This window comes from Tauraco erythrolophus, chromosome 5, assembly GCF_009769465.1.
Source record: "Tauraco erythrolophus isolate bTauEry1 chromosome 5, bTauEry1.pri, whole genome shotgun sequence".
Taxonomy (NCBI): domain Eukaryota; kingdom Metazoa; phylum Chordata; class Aves; order Musophagiformes; family Musophagidae; genus Tauraco; species Tauraco erythrolophus.
The window spans coordinates 67,116,817-67,136,103 of NC_141469.1; the positions used below are offsets into that span (position 1 = coordinate 67,116,817).

Consider the following 19,287-nt stretch of genomic DNA (forward strand, 5'->3'; position numbering starts at 1 on the left):
TGCAATAAATACATGATATGTTGCTGGTCCATATTTACATATCTCAAAAAAAAAACTTTTGAAATACTAAGGTTGTCTTAATAGAAACAAAAACTTCCTGTTTCTCTGTTCAATTTAAAATATACAGCAACTGATATAAGAGAATACCAGTCATGCTCTATATTGTGCTTTGCTTTAGAATAAAGTAACTGTAATAAAGTGACTGTAATCACTATATGTAGGACATTTACTGTAGCAATTCTGCTTTATAGAAGACTTGATAATAAAAAGAATAAACTAGATCTTGTCAAAGGTTTTCTTTCTCTGGCAATCCCACCTTCTCTTGTTCAAATAAATTTGATGGATCTGGTAAATGAAAAGTAGAGCTGGCTTATGAGCACTCAAGTATAATTTCTACTTTCTGAAGTCAAATATTATTATGAAATATATTCTTTATAATGTATCATTTTGGATCATATTTACAGGGTTTGCTGCATATATTATGTTGCAGTATTCGCTTTATGAAAATTTATACAGAATGCTTTACCAAAAGTAATGTTTTAAAAAAATCTTTGGATGCACCTTTCTAGAATGATCTAAATGGAAAAAATACTGGCTTGGAAACTGATAAAACTTTCCTTAGTTTCCATACACAGAAATTTTTGTCTATGGAAAGTATCTAGAAGAGAGATAATTTTTTGACCTTAATCTGAAGACCAGACAAGGAAATGGTGTGGATCAAACTGCTACAGAACAAATTCCTTACCTCATAAAGCAACCCTGTTGGTATTGTTATTAGGAGTTAATACTCTCTGCTTTTCCTTTTTTTTTTTTTTTTTAAATTTACTTTTAAACTCTTAATAAGAAATCAAATTCAAAATAATCTTTTGTTGTGTACTTTCTTTTTAGGGGATAAATGCAAACCTACTGAATACACTGAAATGAAAAATATGTTGTTGGATCTACAAAATCGGAGATACATTGCACAATCAAAAGATAAAAACATTGGTGAGAAAACGGATTTGAAGAAACTTCTTGTAGATCAAATGTTTAATTATTTTGATTCAGACAACAACGGACTTGTGGACACTAATGAATTATCTCAGGTAAGATTTAGATTTTGTTCCCATTAGCACAGTAGCTATTCAGTTGTTTTTGTCAGAACTTACACACACGGAATATTACGTCTTAGGATGCTTTCACTTTAGAAAATACATGTAAGACTGAGGTGGAAAAATTCATTCAAAAATTTTGGAAAAGCTAAATTATTCAGAAATTCTACAGTGATTATTCACAAATTATTAGAACAGGATAGGTTGCTTTGATCATGAGTTGTTTTGCTATCCACAGCATGCTATTGTAAAGTCCAACCATACAGATGTGCTTTAGAAATTGAAAACAATTAAGATGATGTTGTAAATCGCTTTTGTAATACTAAACAAGCATTATTGCTGTATACAAGTTAGGGCTAAAGAAGTACAGAAGTAGTCTTGGAAAGAGAGTTCATCGTAGTCTCTAAACAATGTACTTTAATTAGACATCTGAACCACTAATTGTTGTTTTAGTAGGCATGACAGCACTAGCTTTAATCTACCTAGAAGGGTCAACTCTATTAAAGAGTGTTGTTATGGCAAATGGACTTTGATTTACCAGATAAGGTAAAAGTCGGCATGTTTGAGAGAACGAATCATGGCTGAGCTATGTTAATAACTGCGATACTAGGCAGCCACTTAAAAATTCAAGAAAAGTAAGATTTGTTAGATGCCACGGTTGATCGTTATCCTGTGTTTTAAGCTGCGTGTCAGTGTTAAGAAATACATAGAGGTGAATATATACCTAAAGTGTTGTAGTGTTATGCTGGGGTTATCATTTCCATACAGCTAGCTTCTGAAGTTTTAGTGGCAGTTTCCAGGACCAGAGGCTGCATGCAAATGTAGGTATCATTTCAAATAATAATAAATTGCCTATTTAAAAAAAATAACAACAGTTTAAAAATATTATTTTTCTGTACTTTATAAGATTGGGTTTTCCTTCTATTTTTTAGACTCTTTCAGAACTTCAGTTTTCAAAGGAATTTGGTGCCTGTATATGTTTTACAAGTAACACTTTTTATATGAATACATAACATCACAGAAATCACAGACGTAGATTTGCAAATTATATTTAATGATTATAGATATCTGTCACAAACACCTGAAACAATGTGATATTGATTAATGTATTGGTTAGCAGTCAAAAGAAACAGAGTTTTAAATAATTCTTTATTTTGCCAGTTGAAAGTCGCCTGACTCTGTTGCCGTAGACCTCATGTAGTTACTGAAAAATAATTGACTGCTTTCACCATTACAAATCCATTATCTAATTATTAGTGAATCATGCTCTTTTCATTTGAGAAGCAGGACTAAAGTACTAGTGCTGAAGGTCAGTATCAAAAATATTTTGCAGGATTTCCTGGTTTGTATAAAGAACCACCTTTGAACACAGAATAGTGTGCGGCTTTGCAGTTAAGAACCCAACTCCTGCATAATCTCAATATTTGTAAATCTTTGCCTTCATCTGATGGAGGAAGATTTTAGCCTGCATATTTACTGAAAACAAACCAAGTATGTGACTCAGTTCTCTCTGAAGACTTAAAACAAGATGACAAATTAAAAGAACTCAGAGCAATATCTTCAAATGAAACGCACTGTTTTTCAGAGCATTATCTTTGATTGTTGAAAATGTGACACTTTTTTTTTTGTTCTCCTGTGATTTAGCCCAATTTAATGTTTTTCGTTCTTGTAGAACATAAAAGCTTGATAAATCAAGATTGTTTTTGCAAGGTGGGATTAGACTCTTGCTCTCTTCTGCCCTTAGTGTATATGATAGATATCAGTATTTCTAAAAATTGGGGTTGCTGTAGAAGTAGAAAAGAAACAAAAAGAACTCTTCATGAGTACACTATCTAGAAGATATTGATTCATAATGTGAGAGAGGTCCCTGCCGCTGAGAGAACACTGGGGCCATTAACTTTCTTGAGAATGTGGTATTGAGGAGGAAGGGGTGGTGGTGATGGAAGTGTGTTAGAAAGGTCTTTGAACTTCCGTAGGGCTGAATGGGAGACATTACTGTACTCTTGAAAACGCTCTCAAGATTAGGACAATTTTTCTTAGTTGTGCTTACAATACAGCCTAAATTTTGAAATCTGCAGACCTGTTATAAATAATAGTGCCTGTCTGCATTTTAAATTTAGTTATATTAAGGCAATATGTAAAATAACATATTTGTTGTAGAGAACAACAAGGACACCTGAAGTTAATTTATGTTCGCATGAATATTGAATTTCAGGTTTTAGTGCACCTTAAATTTTACATCTGCTCAATCTTACTGTGCAATGAGTCCAATCAGGCTCTTGGATTGCATTTTATTATCTCATAGGTGTCCATATAGTCATCCTACCAAATGTAAAATTGAAATGAATCAGTTGGAGATTGGAAATAGTGACAGCAACACTCCAATTATTATTAATGTATTTTGGATCGGAAATCAGAAGATTCTTGAATTTGCATCTTGATGCAAGAGAAACAAATATTCCTCTCTAGAGAAAGCAAAATAGTGCATTTTATTTAAAAAGCTATTTCAAATAGTGAGAAAGTTTTTTAAAAGTATGTCATGTATTATAAAAGTAATTCAAAAATTGACAAGGTGGTTTTTTTCTTCTTTTATTTGAACAATTCTGGCATCTGGGTATAATTTTTTTCATGACTGTAGTCTAATATGGAATTACAGTTTAAAAATAATTATAACTCTCCTACACAGTGTAAATGTCAGATAAGGTAGTCTGCAATGAAGATAGAAGAGTGATGAGATTATGTAGCTCCATGCAGGCTAAGTGTACATTTTTTTCTTTTTTCCCGTATAAATTCTTGCCTAACTCATTTAATGTTCTAGTTTCCAAATCCTATATTGGCAAGTCAGATGTGACTTGATTTTGAAAGGACTTACTGATAAAGTTAACCTTTTAGACCACTCTGGTTTAGGTTTCTGATTAGTATTTATCTAAAAATTGTGGACTATGAAATAGGCAGGATTTTCATCATCTTCATCACCACTGGTCTGACATAAATGCAACATATCTATAAGATTTCTAGTAAAGTGGAGAGGTTCCTTGAAAGGTTTGGTTTGTTTTGTTTTTAAAGCACTTTGAAATAATTTAAATGAATCCAAAATAAAGGAAGATAATTGATTTTTCTGGTTAGCTACGAATAGATACTTCCTTTTTAGGAAAGATGAACATACTTTAGCTGAACTACTATATTGGCTACAAAGGAATTTTTTGTTTGTAGTTGTATTTCTGTAGCATTTCCTTGGGAAAGTACATGGAGACCATGAATCACAGGCAAGCGAAAAAACACTGACTGACAAAATTTTTGGTAAGGTGGACTAATAAAGGCAATGTTGTGTTATTTGTGATCTAGTTTCATAACATCTGCAGACTTTTCATTGTGGCTGTCAGAAATCAAATTGAAAGGAACCAAACAATCTGTTCTGACATGCAGTTTGTTATTTTTGATCAGATAACCTTTCCCAGTCTCCTAAAATTTGGAGTTGTACCGACTAAATTCCTGAGAGGTTTTGAATTCAGTGAACAGTATGCTGTTTCATAGGAAGTAAATAATTGTGTTTTATCTTTAAAAAATACAGTATTTTCCAAATAATACAAATCTCTCCTCCATGTTTCAAAGAGCATTCAATTCTCAAAGATAAGGTTCACAGTTTAGAAAAAACATACTTAATTTGAAATTTTATATAAGTTTGTAAGTTTTCATTATTTATGCGATTTCACAATGAGCCGTTGTGAAACAGCAGCAGTTTTGCTGTATGTGTTACCTTTTACCTGTTCACAATATGGAAAGTAAATACTTCGCTATCTTTATAGAAATGCAAAGTAAAATTTGCGAGCATAAGTATTTGTGAACATTCTCTGCTATGAATTTTCAACTCAGAAATCAGAACTTAAATAATCCCAGGTGTGACTTGTATGACACAATCATAAAATTGTGCAGATCATCTTAATCAGACTTTAACCTTAACCTTTTTAGTAAGAATTTTGCCTCTAGTGTGTGGCTCACTAAAAATTTTGCCTGTTTCTATCCTGCCTCCCTAACAAATTACTGTCTGCTTAATTTAACCAGGAAGGAGACAGGCTAGGTTTAAAGAACTGGCTCAAGAATTGGTTTCCTTAGATTTTACTTTTCTCTTCTCCATGGTCAGAGATTAATAGAATTTAAAATTTAAGGCACACTGTTACATCATCTATGATACACTAGCATCTCAGCTAACTGCTATGTTATAGACATGGAATTTTATTCTGTTTGTCCTACACTTTCAATTAAAAAAAGTAGTGTCTTGCTTTTGGCTGAAGTAAAAAAGGTCTACAAGTGTAGAGCCTTGATTTGAAAACATCAAGGAGAACTGAAGAGTCCCAGGATTCAAGGTTAATGTTCCTGTAGCTTTTCTTTTTTGGTTTAAGAGGTGTTTTTCATTTTTCCTGTCCTATTAACTTTTGTGTGCAAAATAGAAGCATCCATATTTATTTTTTTTTACGCTATGGAATGTGATATGGTCAATTCTTAGTCTCCCTTTAAGAAAAACCTACAAGCAAAACCCCCAAACCTACAAAGATAGATTTTTCTTGACCTTCTTAATTGAAAATGTCTTCAGCAGGTTTCTGATTACTTCTAAGGATCCTTTCTAATTTGAAAAGTTCCCTTCCAGTTTTACAACGTTAAATTTTTAATATGTGCAAGTCAAAACTTTTGTGTTTTGGTATCAATCCTACCATTGCCTTTCTACCCTCAGTTACATTCTTACACTTCAAAAAAACATACTGCTTGATTAGGCAACAGAATGATACTGGAATTTATGATATTTCCTTATCCACAGCAAATCCTGCCTCTTTTTCAGATAAAATGCTTTCCAGGGCCCATTTATCCTCATTAAAGTATGATCTAGGTTCTTGTTTTCAGATGAATGACCTTACATTTGGCTCTATGAAAACATAGATCCTTTTCCTGAAAACATCCAACCATGTAATCCATTTCATTCCATATGCTGCCCTGTCCTTCTTCTTATTATTATTCACCTCAACATTATATACCAGCTGCCAATTTTCTTTTTATATTTATTTTTAAATTATTGAAAAGGATTGGAATGAGACCCCAGACTTTCAACATCCCACTGGATTGTTTCAGCCATTTATGGTTCCTTACTGACATCTATTTTTTCAGGTTTTGCAATCACTGACATTATTATTCTTGCAGTATATGCCTTACTGATACTGCATAGCATTATTTTTCTCTTGTAATGATGTACGGTGTGAAATTAAAAAAATACCTGCAAGAAGCTATTATGTTTAGCAAGCTGCTTTTGTAAATTAAATCCCTTACATAAGTAAAAGAAAATGAAAAATAGGATTGTCTGACAGGCTATATTTCCTAGAAGATGATGTTAAAATATTATGTGTGACAGCATTTAGAAACACAAAAAATATTCACAGGCTTTGTTTGGGAATTCCACTGTTTGTCTTGAACGAATACTGACAATGTTTCTTGCCCTGCCTGAATATTTGCACTGTGTCGTTATATGTCCCACCTTATGGAATTTCACTGATACATGAAGATCTGTTAAAAGGTAATGTCAAGAAGAAAAAGGTCTCCTCAGCTGGTGAGTTCACTCTTGTGAACAGGCAGTTTAATTCTGAATGAATTTAAAACACTTGATGCTAAGGGAAGTTGCTAAATGACTTCTCTGTTGAGTAATGGCTTGGTAAGCAGTCAGCTTTGCTTTGCTAGAGTCTCTTATAGGTTGTAATTTCATGACATAGTCGATCTGATCTAACTGCAGGCTGCTACAGAAGCAGGTAATTTTTCCAAATCCAAGTCCAGACAGTGTAATATCTGTCCAATGAACCAACCGAAAAATCTCCACAAATATTAATTTTGCTTTGATCAGAGAGTTGATCTGATCCACAGATCACATTGCAGAGTCCAGAGATAGCTAGATCCAGCTCAAGATAATTCCTGCTCAGTAAAAATTGAAACAACTTTTTTAGCAGCAAATCACAGATAATTAAGAATAATAGTGGTATGAAATCACTTCTGTACCTTCTAAAATCTTTCTTAAATCTGTCCTCGTGGACATTTTTGGAGGTTTTATCAAAAATGAGTGAATTTTCCAGGGAACTCCAAAGTATGTTGCCAGCATAAAGATGTCTATATGTGAACAAACATTGAATCTTATATCTGTAATCAAAATTATGGGTTTACTGAAGATGAAAATTAGATAACTGTCAGGAAGATAAATCATACCTGTCCATAGCATCATTGTTGGAAATACCTCAATCATTCTGGCTAATATTTTTAAATTATTATTATTATTATTATTATTATTATTTTAAATAAAATTTACTACTATTAATTAAAAACATCAAAAGACAGTTTTCAACTCAAAGGATTGATGCTGAGAAAACTAATATCCAATTAAAAATGTAGTACTATATTGGCAGGTATTGATGGGCTTCAGTAAAGGTTATATTGCACCACCGCAGGTTTAAAGTTTAATCCTTGTTTCAATTGTATAAACATAGAATGGTTTGGATTGGAAGGAAGCTTAAAGATTATCTAGTTCCAGCCCCCTTCCAATAGGCAAGGTCACCTGCCACTAGATCAGGTTGCTCAAAGCCTCATCCAACCTTGCCTTGAACATTTCCAGAGATGGGGCAGCCACAGCTTCTCTGGGCAACCTGTTCCAGTGCCTCACCACCCTCAGAAGAATTTCTTCCTTAGGTGTAATCAAAATCTCCGCTCTTTCAGTTTAAAGCCATTGCCCCTTGTCCTATCACCACACGCCCTTGTCAAAAGTCCCTCTCCATCTTTCTTGTAGGCCCCCTTTAGGTACTGGAAGGCTGCTATAAGATCTCCCCGGAGCCTTCTCTTCTCCAGGCTGAAGAACCTCAATGTTTTCAGCTTGTCTGCAAAGGAGAGGTACTTGAAGCTAGTGGTAACAAGTGTTTAAACTATTTCAGACCACCTTTTATGAAAAATAAACAAAGGAACAATACTTCTCACCCTAAATGTCCTGTTATCATGAACCAGCTATGATTTTAAGCACATTTCATGGCCTTGAAATCTCAGAGATTTCTTCTAGAGTGAAGTTTTCAATGCACACCATTATCTTTAATACTACTTGCATAACTACAATGGGCTTAGAGTTATTAATTTTTCCCAGGCTACTTTTTTGTCTTGTATGTACCAGCTGTAAGATCTACACAATTCATTTTTTCTTAGTTCAGTTTAATGTGAACTTAATAAACAGACATTTAAAGTATGAGAAGTAGCTAGCACTAATATTCAGGTAGCGTGGTAAATATCCTTAATTAACAACGACTAAAGCTGGTTTTGTGGTGATTTATCGTATCTTTGTGAATGGTTTTCATACTTTCTAATGTACTAACAAGGTTATTATCTTTTATAATGCTTTTATATTAATATAGAGAAGATTACTTCTGCTGAGATAAAATGTTTGTGTCCTTTTTTTTGCTCTAACGTTCCTTTTATTCTGTTATTTGTTTATAAATTTTCTATTTACATGAATAATAACTGAATGCATTCCTTTCTATTCCTGCTGATTCATTTGCAGAGCAACTGAAACACAAAAGCCTCTGTATCCCCTGTTTTTCAGAAGCTGTCATATGATAATACAAATGTCATGATTTTGCGGTTATTTTGGGAGACGGTAGAGGGTAGGAAGTGTAATTATTTCACAAAGGAATTAACTACAGTAATATTCATTTTTTCTGTGCCTAGTACAAAACTTTAAACTGTGCAACATTGCAACAAGGAATTGCATTAGGCTTGGTTCTTTCAGTTATATGATAGTGTTTTTAACTCATGCACCATGTAGAATGAGAATTCTGAATATTTGTAGTTATCAGCATCTTAAAAATTCCTTGGATGAAAATGAGGTAGATGTCTACAACATATGTAGACTTCAAACCAAAATGGTGCACAGATTAAGGAACGTTTCTCTGAGATAAGTTAATTAGAATTAAAATCTAATAGCTGTTAATTATGATCTATTTACAAAAGTGCATGTGCTGTCATTGAGAAACAGGAGCCTTTTCAGGTCACCTACTTTTCTAACAGGTCTTTGGGAAGATAATAGGCTTTTCAAAAGCCTGTAAGAAGTTGATGGAATTAGTAGGGTAATAAGAGTTTATTTCAGTTATTTTTGAAAATGTCTTAATTTGTATATCTCAAGTATATTTGAATTGTTTCCTAATCACCATTTCTGTACATGTAAAGTAAAATAAGCTTTTAACATTCAGTGTCTTTATAGTGCTTCTTTCTATCCCCATTATATATATTCTCTCTATATTTTAAAAACTTTTGTGTAATCTCAGCGAGTCTGTCCTAAAGATATTAACTTCTAAAACTGCAATAAATAATTACAAAGTAACTGGAAATCCCTGACTTTACACAGTTGCAGTTCATTGCCCCACAGCAACCTTAAAATGATCTATTAAATGATTATTAGAAACAATTAATTATACCAGATAACTCTAAGAGCTCAAATGTAATTTCATGGTTATAATTTTCTTGTCAGGTAATAAAACGGGATGAGCTTGGCAAGGATCTATCTGACTGCTCTCTGTTTGATTTGCTGAAATACGATGATTATAATAGTGACAAGCACCTAGCTCTGGAAGAATTCTATAGAGCTTTCCGTAAGTACAAAGATTAGCCTATTCTTTCAGTTTTCTTTTTTTTCCTCTTGCTTTGTTTTTCTAAAATGGCATTCTTTTTATTTTTACATCTTGATATGCTGTACTTAAACAATGAATGCAATTTAACAGTCATGATATAGTAGAGAACTTCTTAGCATAAATCTATGAGATCCATTAGTGTCCAGATTTCTGAGAGATTTTGATAACGGGGAATTCGTAGATAATCTTTCTTAATGCCAAAGTATGTTTATAAGTCTGTGTTGCACACAGGTGGGAAGTACTATGATCAAGACATAATCAACAGAGCCACAAAAGCTTGAACGCTTCCTCACACCCTATATTTATAAGTGCTCATAAGACTATTTTTGACAAACCCAGCAACAAATGTACCGCTTCTGTTAGGTGCCTTGTGTCTTCATCTCTGGAAGTGTTTAAGGCCAGGTTGGATGAGGCTTTGAGCAACCTGGTGTAGTGGAAGGTTTCCCTGCCCATGGCAGGGGGGTTGGAACTAGATGATCTTTGAGGTCTCTTCCAACCCTAACCATTCTCTGATTCACAAGACTCGGAGAGATACGGGTTTGTGGTGTAGTTTTGTCACGTATTTGTTCTCTGAATGCCAAAGGTGGCTGGGAACAAATGTGTACAGCACATATGGACGTCTTGAACAAACTACTGGGGTATGATAGTGAGCAGCAGAAAGGAGGAAGGTGTTGAGAACTTTTATATGTTATGTTCCATGCAATAGAAGATGCACCCATATATTTTGTTATATCCAGATCAGAACTGATGATTTTCACTCATCTACCTCAAATCTAAGACTGAATCTTGAAATTTGAATTTGGTTTCAGTAACTGTTGCTCCACATTCAGCAACTTGGCAGCATAGCAGATGCAGTTTGTGTGCAGGAATTACTATAATTATAGTTTGATTAAGCATTAACTAGTGCATTAATGTGTCTTCATTTTGAGTTATTACAGCCTGTTTCTTGAGTCTTTTTATACTTTGTCTTTGGAGAGCTGACAGCTCTCAGCCACTTTAGATGATGTCCAATGAAAAAAAGATCCGAAACTACTTACAGAGTTTTAAACTAAAAAGTAATTAACGGATATTAGGAAAAAAAAAAAAAGACTACATGGAAAGCAGTAAGAATAAATGTGAAATTAATCAAGAAAAACTCCTTGAAAGTTTGCTAGTTTTGCCCATTGAATTCAATTTTTATTTCCATGAAAGTCTCAGAAAACATGATTTGTGATACTGTTTAGTGGAAAGAATGGCTTACTGCTGCTGAAAACCACAACTTGGTCCTGTTTCCTGACATTATCTTACTGCCTTTCTTGCAGAGTCTTGACACTCATAGTCTCTCCTCTGAGTCACTTGCTAAATCAGCAGAAAACTATTCACCCTCCACATCTCACCCTCTAGTTCTGCTTATTTCCTGCCAGTTGGGTGATCTGAATTGAACAAGTGAAGAGTCAGACCATAACTTATGCAAAAGAAGTGACAGTACAGCCAAGAAATAAGGGAGGAGAGGGAGAGAATGGGTGATGTTAGGACTTTGTGGCAGCGAGATAGATTAATTCATCTCTACCAGCAAAACACTAGGAAATAGCTGAATTTCTTCATTAAAAGTGATACAAGTCTGACTTACCAAAACATACAGAATGACATAGCAACTGTAGAAATGTACCAATGCATTATCTACGATTACGTGGATAGATGCTGTACATGTAGGTCTTGATTATATGCACAAATGTGGAAATATATATGGAACCATGTAGGATATGTAGGAATCCAAGAAGGTTAAAGACATGTTTAAAACATTAGCATGCTGTTTGCAAACACTGAAACTATGTATTAATGCAAGCATAACACTGTTCTTCCAAATAAGACTTTGATGTGTCTGTGAGAGACTGTTTTGCATAGGTGTAAAACTCCAGACATAAGGGTAGCTTTTTGTTGTATATTTTTAATGGACTTTTGAATAACGAAGATCACTTCCATATGGTATGTTAAGCATTGCCTTAATATGGAAGGTAAGACAGATAATGGCAACATTAGATCACGTAGTTAGGAATTGCTTAGGTTTCTTTGTTGCAATACCATAGTGGAAAAGACCCTATTTAAAACTATAAGAGTATCTTGGAAGATGATTTTTAAAGAAAGATTAATTCTTCTATGTAGGGTGTTTTAACAAACTGTCTACACATTAATTACATTGTTTAAAAATGAAACCTAAAAAAAGTACTAGTTCATTGTACGCTGTGTAACCAACAGGCCAAAGGAATGTGACATATCGTTAGTCTCTGTAATTAAGGCAAAACAAATACTCTTGAAATAGATCTGCAGATTAGCTCTAGTTCCGTTGCATTTGGTCTCAAGAGAGTTTGAATTCAGTCATTCTGACCTGTGTCAATAGCATTAACAAAAGTTGCGTAGTACTATAAAAATATACTAAGTTAAGCAAACCCAAAACAAATCAAACAATAGCCACCTGGTCATTCCAGTACTGCTCTGATGGCTAAACAAGCTGACCTCAAGCTGAAACCAAGCTCTCCACACAAGACAAGACAACCTCAGGCAAAGCGAATGTGACAGAGGCCTGTGTTTTCTTCTCAAGACAAAGCCTGTGACCTGCTACCAGTCATGGCAAGTCTGGATTTACAAGGATACGAAGGTTTAATATACATAGGGAACCAGATCCATGTAAGGAAATACATGCAAGAAGCACTCACGTCATATCTTTCACACACCGTTCCACACAGAAGTATCTCCTCATTTAAGCATTAACCTGTGATAGAGTTAAACATTCTAATTTTCTTCAATAAAGTGAAACAGGAATGTTGAAAATATTTATTCCAAAAAGAAATAAAACTGATTTTTTCCCCAGAATTTTCTTAAAATATTTAATCATTTGAACTTTGCATTGCAAAGATGTAATTGTTATATTGTAATCATATATTATAATTTCGAGATGGTTATTTTGCATAGCATGGAAAAGATTATTTTTCACCAGCTTGGACACTTTCAAACATGTAGTACAAATCAAAACCAAATTAAGAAGGATTTTTTTAAAGCATACTTTTCATAACTAGATAATGAGTGAAAGATTTTAACTGAGTAGTAGTATTTGCAGGAGATCATCTTCAAAAATATTATGGTCTTACTTGTTATTTAAACAAGTTCAAAAGACATAACCATTATTTTAAATAAAAAATACTTGTAGAATTTTTGGCCTCTCACACAATCTTCTGTCCATTGAGCTTGACAGTGTGTTTGTCATTGGTTTTTCATTTATCTCCACCTTTTTTGTCTACATTTAGAACTTAATCTCAATTTAATGCCCGCTACTCCCAGTGGATTTGCCTCAATCCCTCATAGCATGGAGTTGTGAAGTTGAGAACTGTTGAACTCCTCTCATTAAAGGTTGTCTGCCCAACTGCTGGAACAAGAGTTACTAACGTTTATTCACTTAGAATGGCAGTGTGTCACGTTTTGAGGTCAAAAGACCAGTCTATCAGCTCCCAAGTCAGGCGAGACCCTTGGGTCCGACTCCCCCTGCCCTCTCTTGGCAGCTCAGTAGGTCGGAGGGTGATTCGTCTGACTTATCGTGGGATACATCACTAATAGACGAACAGGAGGTAATTTGGCCAGTATACCAGCTCCCAAGTTAGACGAGACCCTTGGGTCCGACTCCCCCTGCCCTCTCTTGGCAGCTCAGTAGGTCGGAGGGTGATTCGCCCACTTATTAGGGATCGTCACTAGTAGTACTATGGGCCAACTCCTTATAATAATTCAAAAGTTTCCGGAAACATGCATATATATTTTATTTGTGACAGAATACAGGTTCGAGGATAGCCGGTGATAGTGACTGACTACAAAAACAAATTTAATTGAAATACTGCAGTGATAATATAAAACGATTACTGATCAGTGATAATACTAAATAGCTAGCAAGATGTTAGTAAGTAATTAAGTAAGTGCACATAACACAGAGTTCTTACCCAATAGGAGTCCCTATGGGGGGGAGAAGAGAGGTTCAGCCCGTCGACTGATCCCAGACGTTCCGATGGGGGGGGCTTCTCCCTAACATCCCCTTTGTTTGTTGCTATTTTATACTTTTTTCATATCTTTTAGGTGGAGCTCGAGTGACTCTAGTCATACATAACTTTTATTAGGATTGGTGTAAATTTCTCTCGTGAGGGGTGTTCACAAATTAGGATTGGTGTAAATTGCTCGTTTGAGGGGTGGTCGCAGCTCGGAGGCGGGTGGAGGTGTGACTTAGTAGCTGAAGGACACAATTTCGCCATCACTGCTGAGGCAGCGGTTGTGATTCACTTCCCTCGATGGCATTTTTATGGTTATCTTTACCAGGCGCCTCTCATCCCCGATAACAGGGATGAGCCGTGATACCTCCGTACCACTCCCCATTTCAAGGGTATTGCGTGGGCCTTGTTCGTTGTTTCTTGTCCCCGATAACAGGGCTGAGCCATGATACCTTCTTGGGATTCTTTTCAGGGATTTTCTTTCTTTGTGTAATGACTCCATTGGTATCAAGATAATTCTGTGTTTGCTGTAAATGCTGTCTCTCTGTCTTCTAGTGCTCTTTTCTAAATAAATTATCTTATGTGTTTTCTTCCTTTAAAGTACCATCTAAAATTAAATTTCAAAGCAAGTACTTCAGGTGGCCTTCGTGGTGGGTTACAAAACCTCAATGCATGCCACAATCAAGTAAATAGTAATAAATTATTCTGTTTGATCACTCGGCAGATGTAGATGTATATGTAGTTGCTTCCCTTTGTGATTGCAGTAGAAAGAATGATGCTAATTTAGACATTTATGAATAGAACTGAGTGAATACAATGAATACAAATAAGAAGTTTATTGTAAATAATATAAATAAATGCTCTATATAACAATCGACATTCTGCATAAAATGAAGAAAAAACAATAGCAATATCTTTCAGAGTCGTTTTCTATTGTTAGTGTAGAAGTATTTTTGATGTTCTCTTATGCTCAAAAAAGGGGCCATGGAAGGCCCTCACACTAAGGACTTGAGTGTAAAAATTACCACTAGATGTACAAGAAATTGTCAGAAAGAATTAGCTAGGCAAAACAAAATATCTAATTTTATAGTCTCTTCTCCTATTAGTGATGCTTTATAGTTTCACTGGAACTACTTGTGCTTTCAGGTACCACTCAATGCTATTAACAACATCTAATCTGTTGTGCAACTGTTATTGGGGATCATGTATATTGTTATTGTATATGTTATTGCTTTATACATTTAAAAGTACCTTGAGTTTTGAAATGCCATTCAGGTCACAGATATCAGATTCAGATTTCAAGCGCTCCTTATTGCTGAGGTATTTGTGTGAGGCGATGTATACACCTGCAGTAACAGCAGCTGTTATGGAAGTTGATCTGGGTTGAAACTACAAAACTTGTCTTCAGGCTTAGTTTTTAGGAGGAAATGTGAGGCCAGTGCCTAACATGATTGTCAAATGCAATGCTTTCTTGTGTCTTGAATCACATGGAAAGGCAAGCATCAAGAAGTCCCCAGAAATACAGGGCTCATTATGATTGCATATGCTTAGTTATTAGATTCTCTCAGTCCTCAAAAACTATTCTAAACCACCAGTGCTTTCATTATGATAGCTTTACTTCTATCTTAATTTGCAAATTATTTAAATGCTATTATTACAGGTGTATGTTCAAAAATACTTTTTTTTAAACGTGGATATTTATTTCCAAAGCAAAATAGACCAGAATTTAACAACAGTGACACAAAAATCTAAATGTAAAATTTATACTTAATTTTTCATTGAAATAAATGAGACTTCCCATTGGCTCCTATAAGTTATACTCAAGTCCACAAAACCTATCTCAAAAAATACTTACTGAATTTATACTTCTCATGACTTCAGTGTGAAGTCCCAAACGTGTTTAATGTGGAATCTGAGTCAGAGCTTTATAACTATGATGAGCATTCGGTAGTTAAACAGGTTAACAAATAGTAGAGGAAAGATTTTCTGAGGGAAGAAGAGGTATTATTCTGTCTCCTGCTACCATTAATTCCTTTTCAGCAGCAACTAGGGTGTATCAGATTGTTCCAGAGGGTATTATATTTCAGCACTAACCTGAAAATACCAGTTAACATCATACTGAGTAGGAGCTATTTGACTTAGTGGTAATACTTTTCTGCTCAACCTATTCTCTTTCAAATTTCTACCAGTGCTACGTGTTTTTTCAGTCTAGAGGTTCTCAACTGGAAAAGAATACAACCGTTTCTGCCAAGTGGGCAGAATTTTAAACTGATCATTTCAAACAAGTAAATATTTAAGGTATTAAATACTGTTTCATGAATTGGTGTGCCTGAAATTTCTCTCACGCCACTAAATCAATGCATTTAGATGCCAAGTGATTTTTAAATGATGATAAGTGTATTTATTTGGTGCTTCCCCAATAAGACTGTGTGATTTTTATTTTTTTGTGTGGGGCTTTTTTTGTGGTTTTTGTGAATTTCTTTTAAGTATTTTTTTTTTATTAAAAAAAGGTGTCTGAGTAAAAAAAGTCCTTTTAAAAAAAAATAAAATCTGAAGTGTTGCTGTTTGATAATGTAGAAGTCCTCTGAGAAATGTTAGATGTTTGGTGTATTTTGCCTATTCAGATCTGGATCAATGTAGAACATAACTGATTTTAACATACCTTCTTTACAGCATATGTTCAAAACATTTGATAATACTTAAATAGTATCATGCACCTGAATTTTTTTTGATCTTTTAAAATTTTGCCTGATTGTTGCTTTCCTTCTGGTTAAACAAAAATGGAAAGATTTGATCAAGGTACTGAAAGATTTGATCAAGGTACTTCATGACGTAGTTGTCATGAAGCTCTGATGAAGTATGATATTCATTATTTTATGTAGCCCTGATACTGTCTCTCCTAGACCATAGAATGTTTGCGCTGAGCTGGGTGATTTAAGAACTGGATAAAAAGTGTCAGAATGAACCAGTCACATTTAAGTGTGAATAAGCTGTGATTTCCTAAGGACTGATATCTGGAAATGGAGTACTAATAAAACATGATTACATTGCAATGCTAGATAAATAAGTTGTGTTTCTGTAAATTTAGAATTTAAACTTTTGCTAAAGCCAAGTGCCAAAGGTTTTTTCTTCATGTTTTGAGGGAATCGAGTAACAAATTTAAGAATATGTTAGGTTTGCATAAGTAGGTGAAACCAATATTCCACAAGGTCTTCGGCTTTCAGTAAATAATGAAGAAATTGGGAGATTTTGTTTATGAACCTAGAGTTCTGCTGACCTCTAATCCCATCAGTGTGTTTACCTGGGAGCTTTAGTAGGTTTTGGTGATGTAGGTTGCTAGAGATAGCACTGTGAAATACAGGATTGCAGAGGATGAGCATTGGATCCAGACACTTTAGTTATAGTATTGTTTCAGACAAGAGGATTGGCAGAGATTGATTTGCATCATATTTGGTATTGACTCAAAATGCCTGAGAATAAAGTCTTCTCTGCCTCTCAGGGAACTTATTCCAGTGCTATGGAGAATGGCACAGAATGTTGAGAAAAAATAAACACTGAGCAATTATACATATCTGGTTATGGCTAGCAAAGTCCCCCAGTGATTGATCTATTAGTCGTTTCTCAGGAATCAGTTATCTGTGGTGAGTTACAGTATTGTTGCATTTGGTTATGTTGCTAATTCTGAGAATATTTTCATCTTTGCAAAGCAGTGTACCTGTAAGATTGGGCTACGACTGATGCTCCAATATCCGCAAACACCTTTATCTAGACATTGTAAGGAACATATCAAGGAAAATTTAAAATAATAATTTATAATCACAATTTCTTTTATTAAAAATAAAGGAAGCACTCTTTCTCTGTAATGGGGTGGCAGAAAATAAAGTACTATCAGAACATAAAGAGTAATGACTGTGCATTAAAGGAGACAATCACTAGCTAATCTACAAGCAAGAACATTAAGTATCTCTACTTCTAAGCAGAATTACTCTTCTGGAATTATAATGAATATTAATAGGCTCATAAAACATTATTTAGGAAGAAAGCCTTGATAACAATTGTATTACTTGTTTCCTTTGCACCCATGACGTTACCTCTTTATCTGGATTTCATAGTTAAAATTGGTCACTGATTTCAAATTCCAGAATAACTGGCTGTAAATGCTGTTAGCCAACAATAAATATTCGTTTAAGCATAATTTCTAAAATAATTTTCAATATTATTGTTAAACTAAATCTCAATACAAGTTACCTTTCCTTTAAGAAGAACTGAAATCATATTTAGTATATGACTTCTTTAGGAAATATCATAAACAAATCTTCCTCTTATGAAAACCAGAATATATTAGTCTGAATTTAAGACATGGGTGAAATGTTCCTGTGTCTCAGGTATTTCCTCATGTGCCTAGTTTTATTTTCCATACAGTGGAATGCACCGATTTAAACTCCATTCAATAAAAGATCATTACTGCATGTTGAAGTAAATGGCTTATTAGTTCAGCATAAAATTTAAATAATAATATATTTAGAAAATTGAAAGACTCTATGAGAAGCACTGCTAACTTGAAATTTGAGGGAATTTTGCTGTAACGTGATAAGACTTAATGGTCTTTTATCAGTTGCACTCAGAAAAAAAATAAAGGTTGTTCTAATTCATTGCTCCGAGTCATCAGGAGGGAAGTGTTTTGATGACTAAGATAATTTAAGTATTTCAGAAGAAGACTGAATGAAGATGATGTCTTTTCTGTCCAAGAACCAATTTATTTCTTTGGAAGATGTTTTGACCTGCTTCGTGTTACTTTATGGTCCATACAAGATTGAGTTTACTGGTGATTCTTAAATATCAAGCACTAATGTTCCCTTTTGAAAAGTGTTACTAAGTAATTTTATTCAAAAACGTAGACCACATTGCTCCATCTTTATACCGCTCAGGCTACTATGGAGTCCAAAGCAACAAGCTTTCCCAAAAAAAGGCTGTGGGGTTTTTTGTTTGGGTTTCTTTTTGATAAATCATCTACTCTGCTTGCTTGCTTTGGTTTTGTTCTCGCATCTGGCTAAATAAAAATAGAAAAATTATTGCAGTCAGAAGAAGATTGTAAAAGGCTTTTAATAATTTCTGAGATACTTGAAAATCTTTAGCATATCTGACATTTACACTACAAAAAGAGAATCTGAAGATGCAGTTTCGCACCTAGATTGGAAATACTTCGTAAAATACTTTGGAAATGCTGTAAATGGGGTTAATAAAAAAAAATAATTCCAATCTTGCAAAGCTTGTGAGCTTTTCTGTAGACCTTAATGTTATAGAAAAGCGTTATTACAGTGTATTGGGAAAGTTTTTTAATTGAGTGCCCTTAAATATCCATTATGTACAATAAGGAAAAATAAGCTCAAAAATGTCTTCATCACAAAGAAATATATTGGAGAAGAAACCCTTTTAGTTCACTCCATTGTTCATTGTGAATTAAGTCCTAGCAGTGTTCTTATTTCAGGAAACGTCATT

General features: G+C 34.2%; 1 protein-coding gene across 3 annotated transcripts in view; it reads left to right on the forward strand.

Moving 5' to 3' along the window:
• The window catches only part of FSTL5 (follistatin like 5), a 288,154-nt gene that overhangs the window by 145,079 nt on the left and 123,788 nt on the right, over nucleotides 1-19,287 (forward strand). For all 3 annotated transcript variants that reach the window (XM_086611644.1, XM_086611645.1, XM_086611646.1), the window contains exons 4-5: nucleotides 889-1,085; nucleotides 9,625-9,745. In XM_086611644.1, coding sequence (XP_086467770.1) covers nucleotides 889-1,085; nucleotides 9,625-9,745 — 318 coding nt within the window. The remainder of the gene's footprint in view (nucleotides 1-888; nucleotides 1,086-9,624; nucleotides 9,746-19,287) is intronic.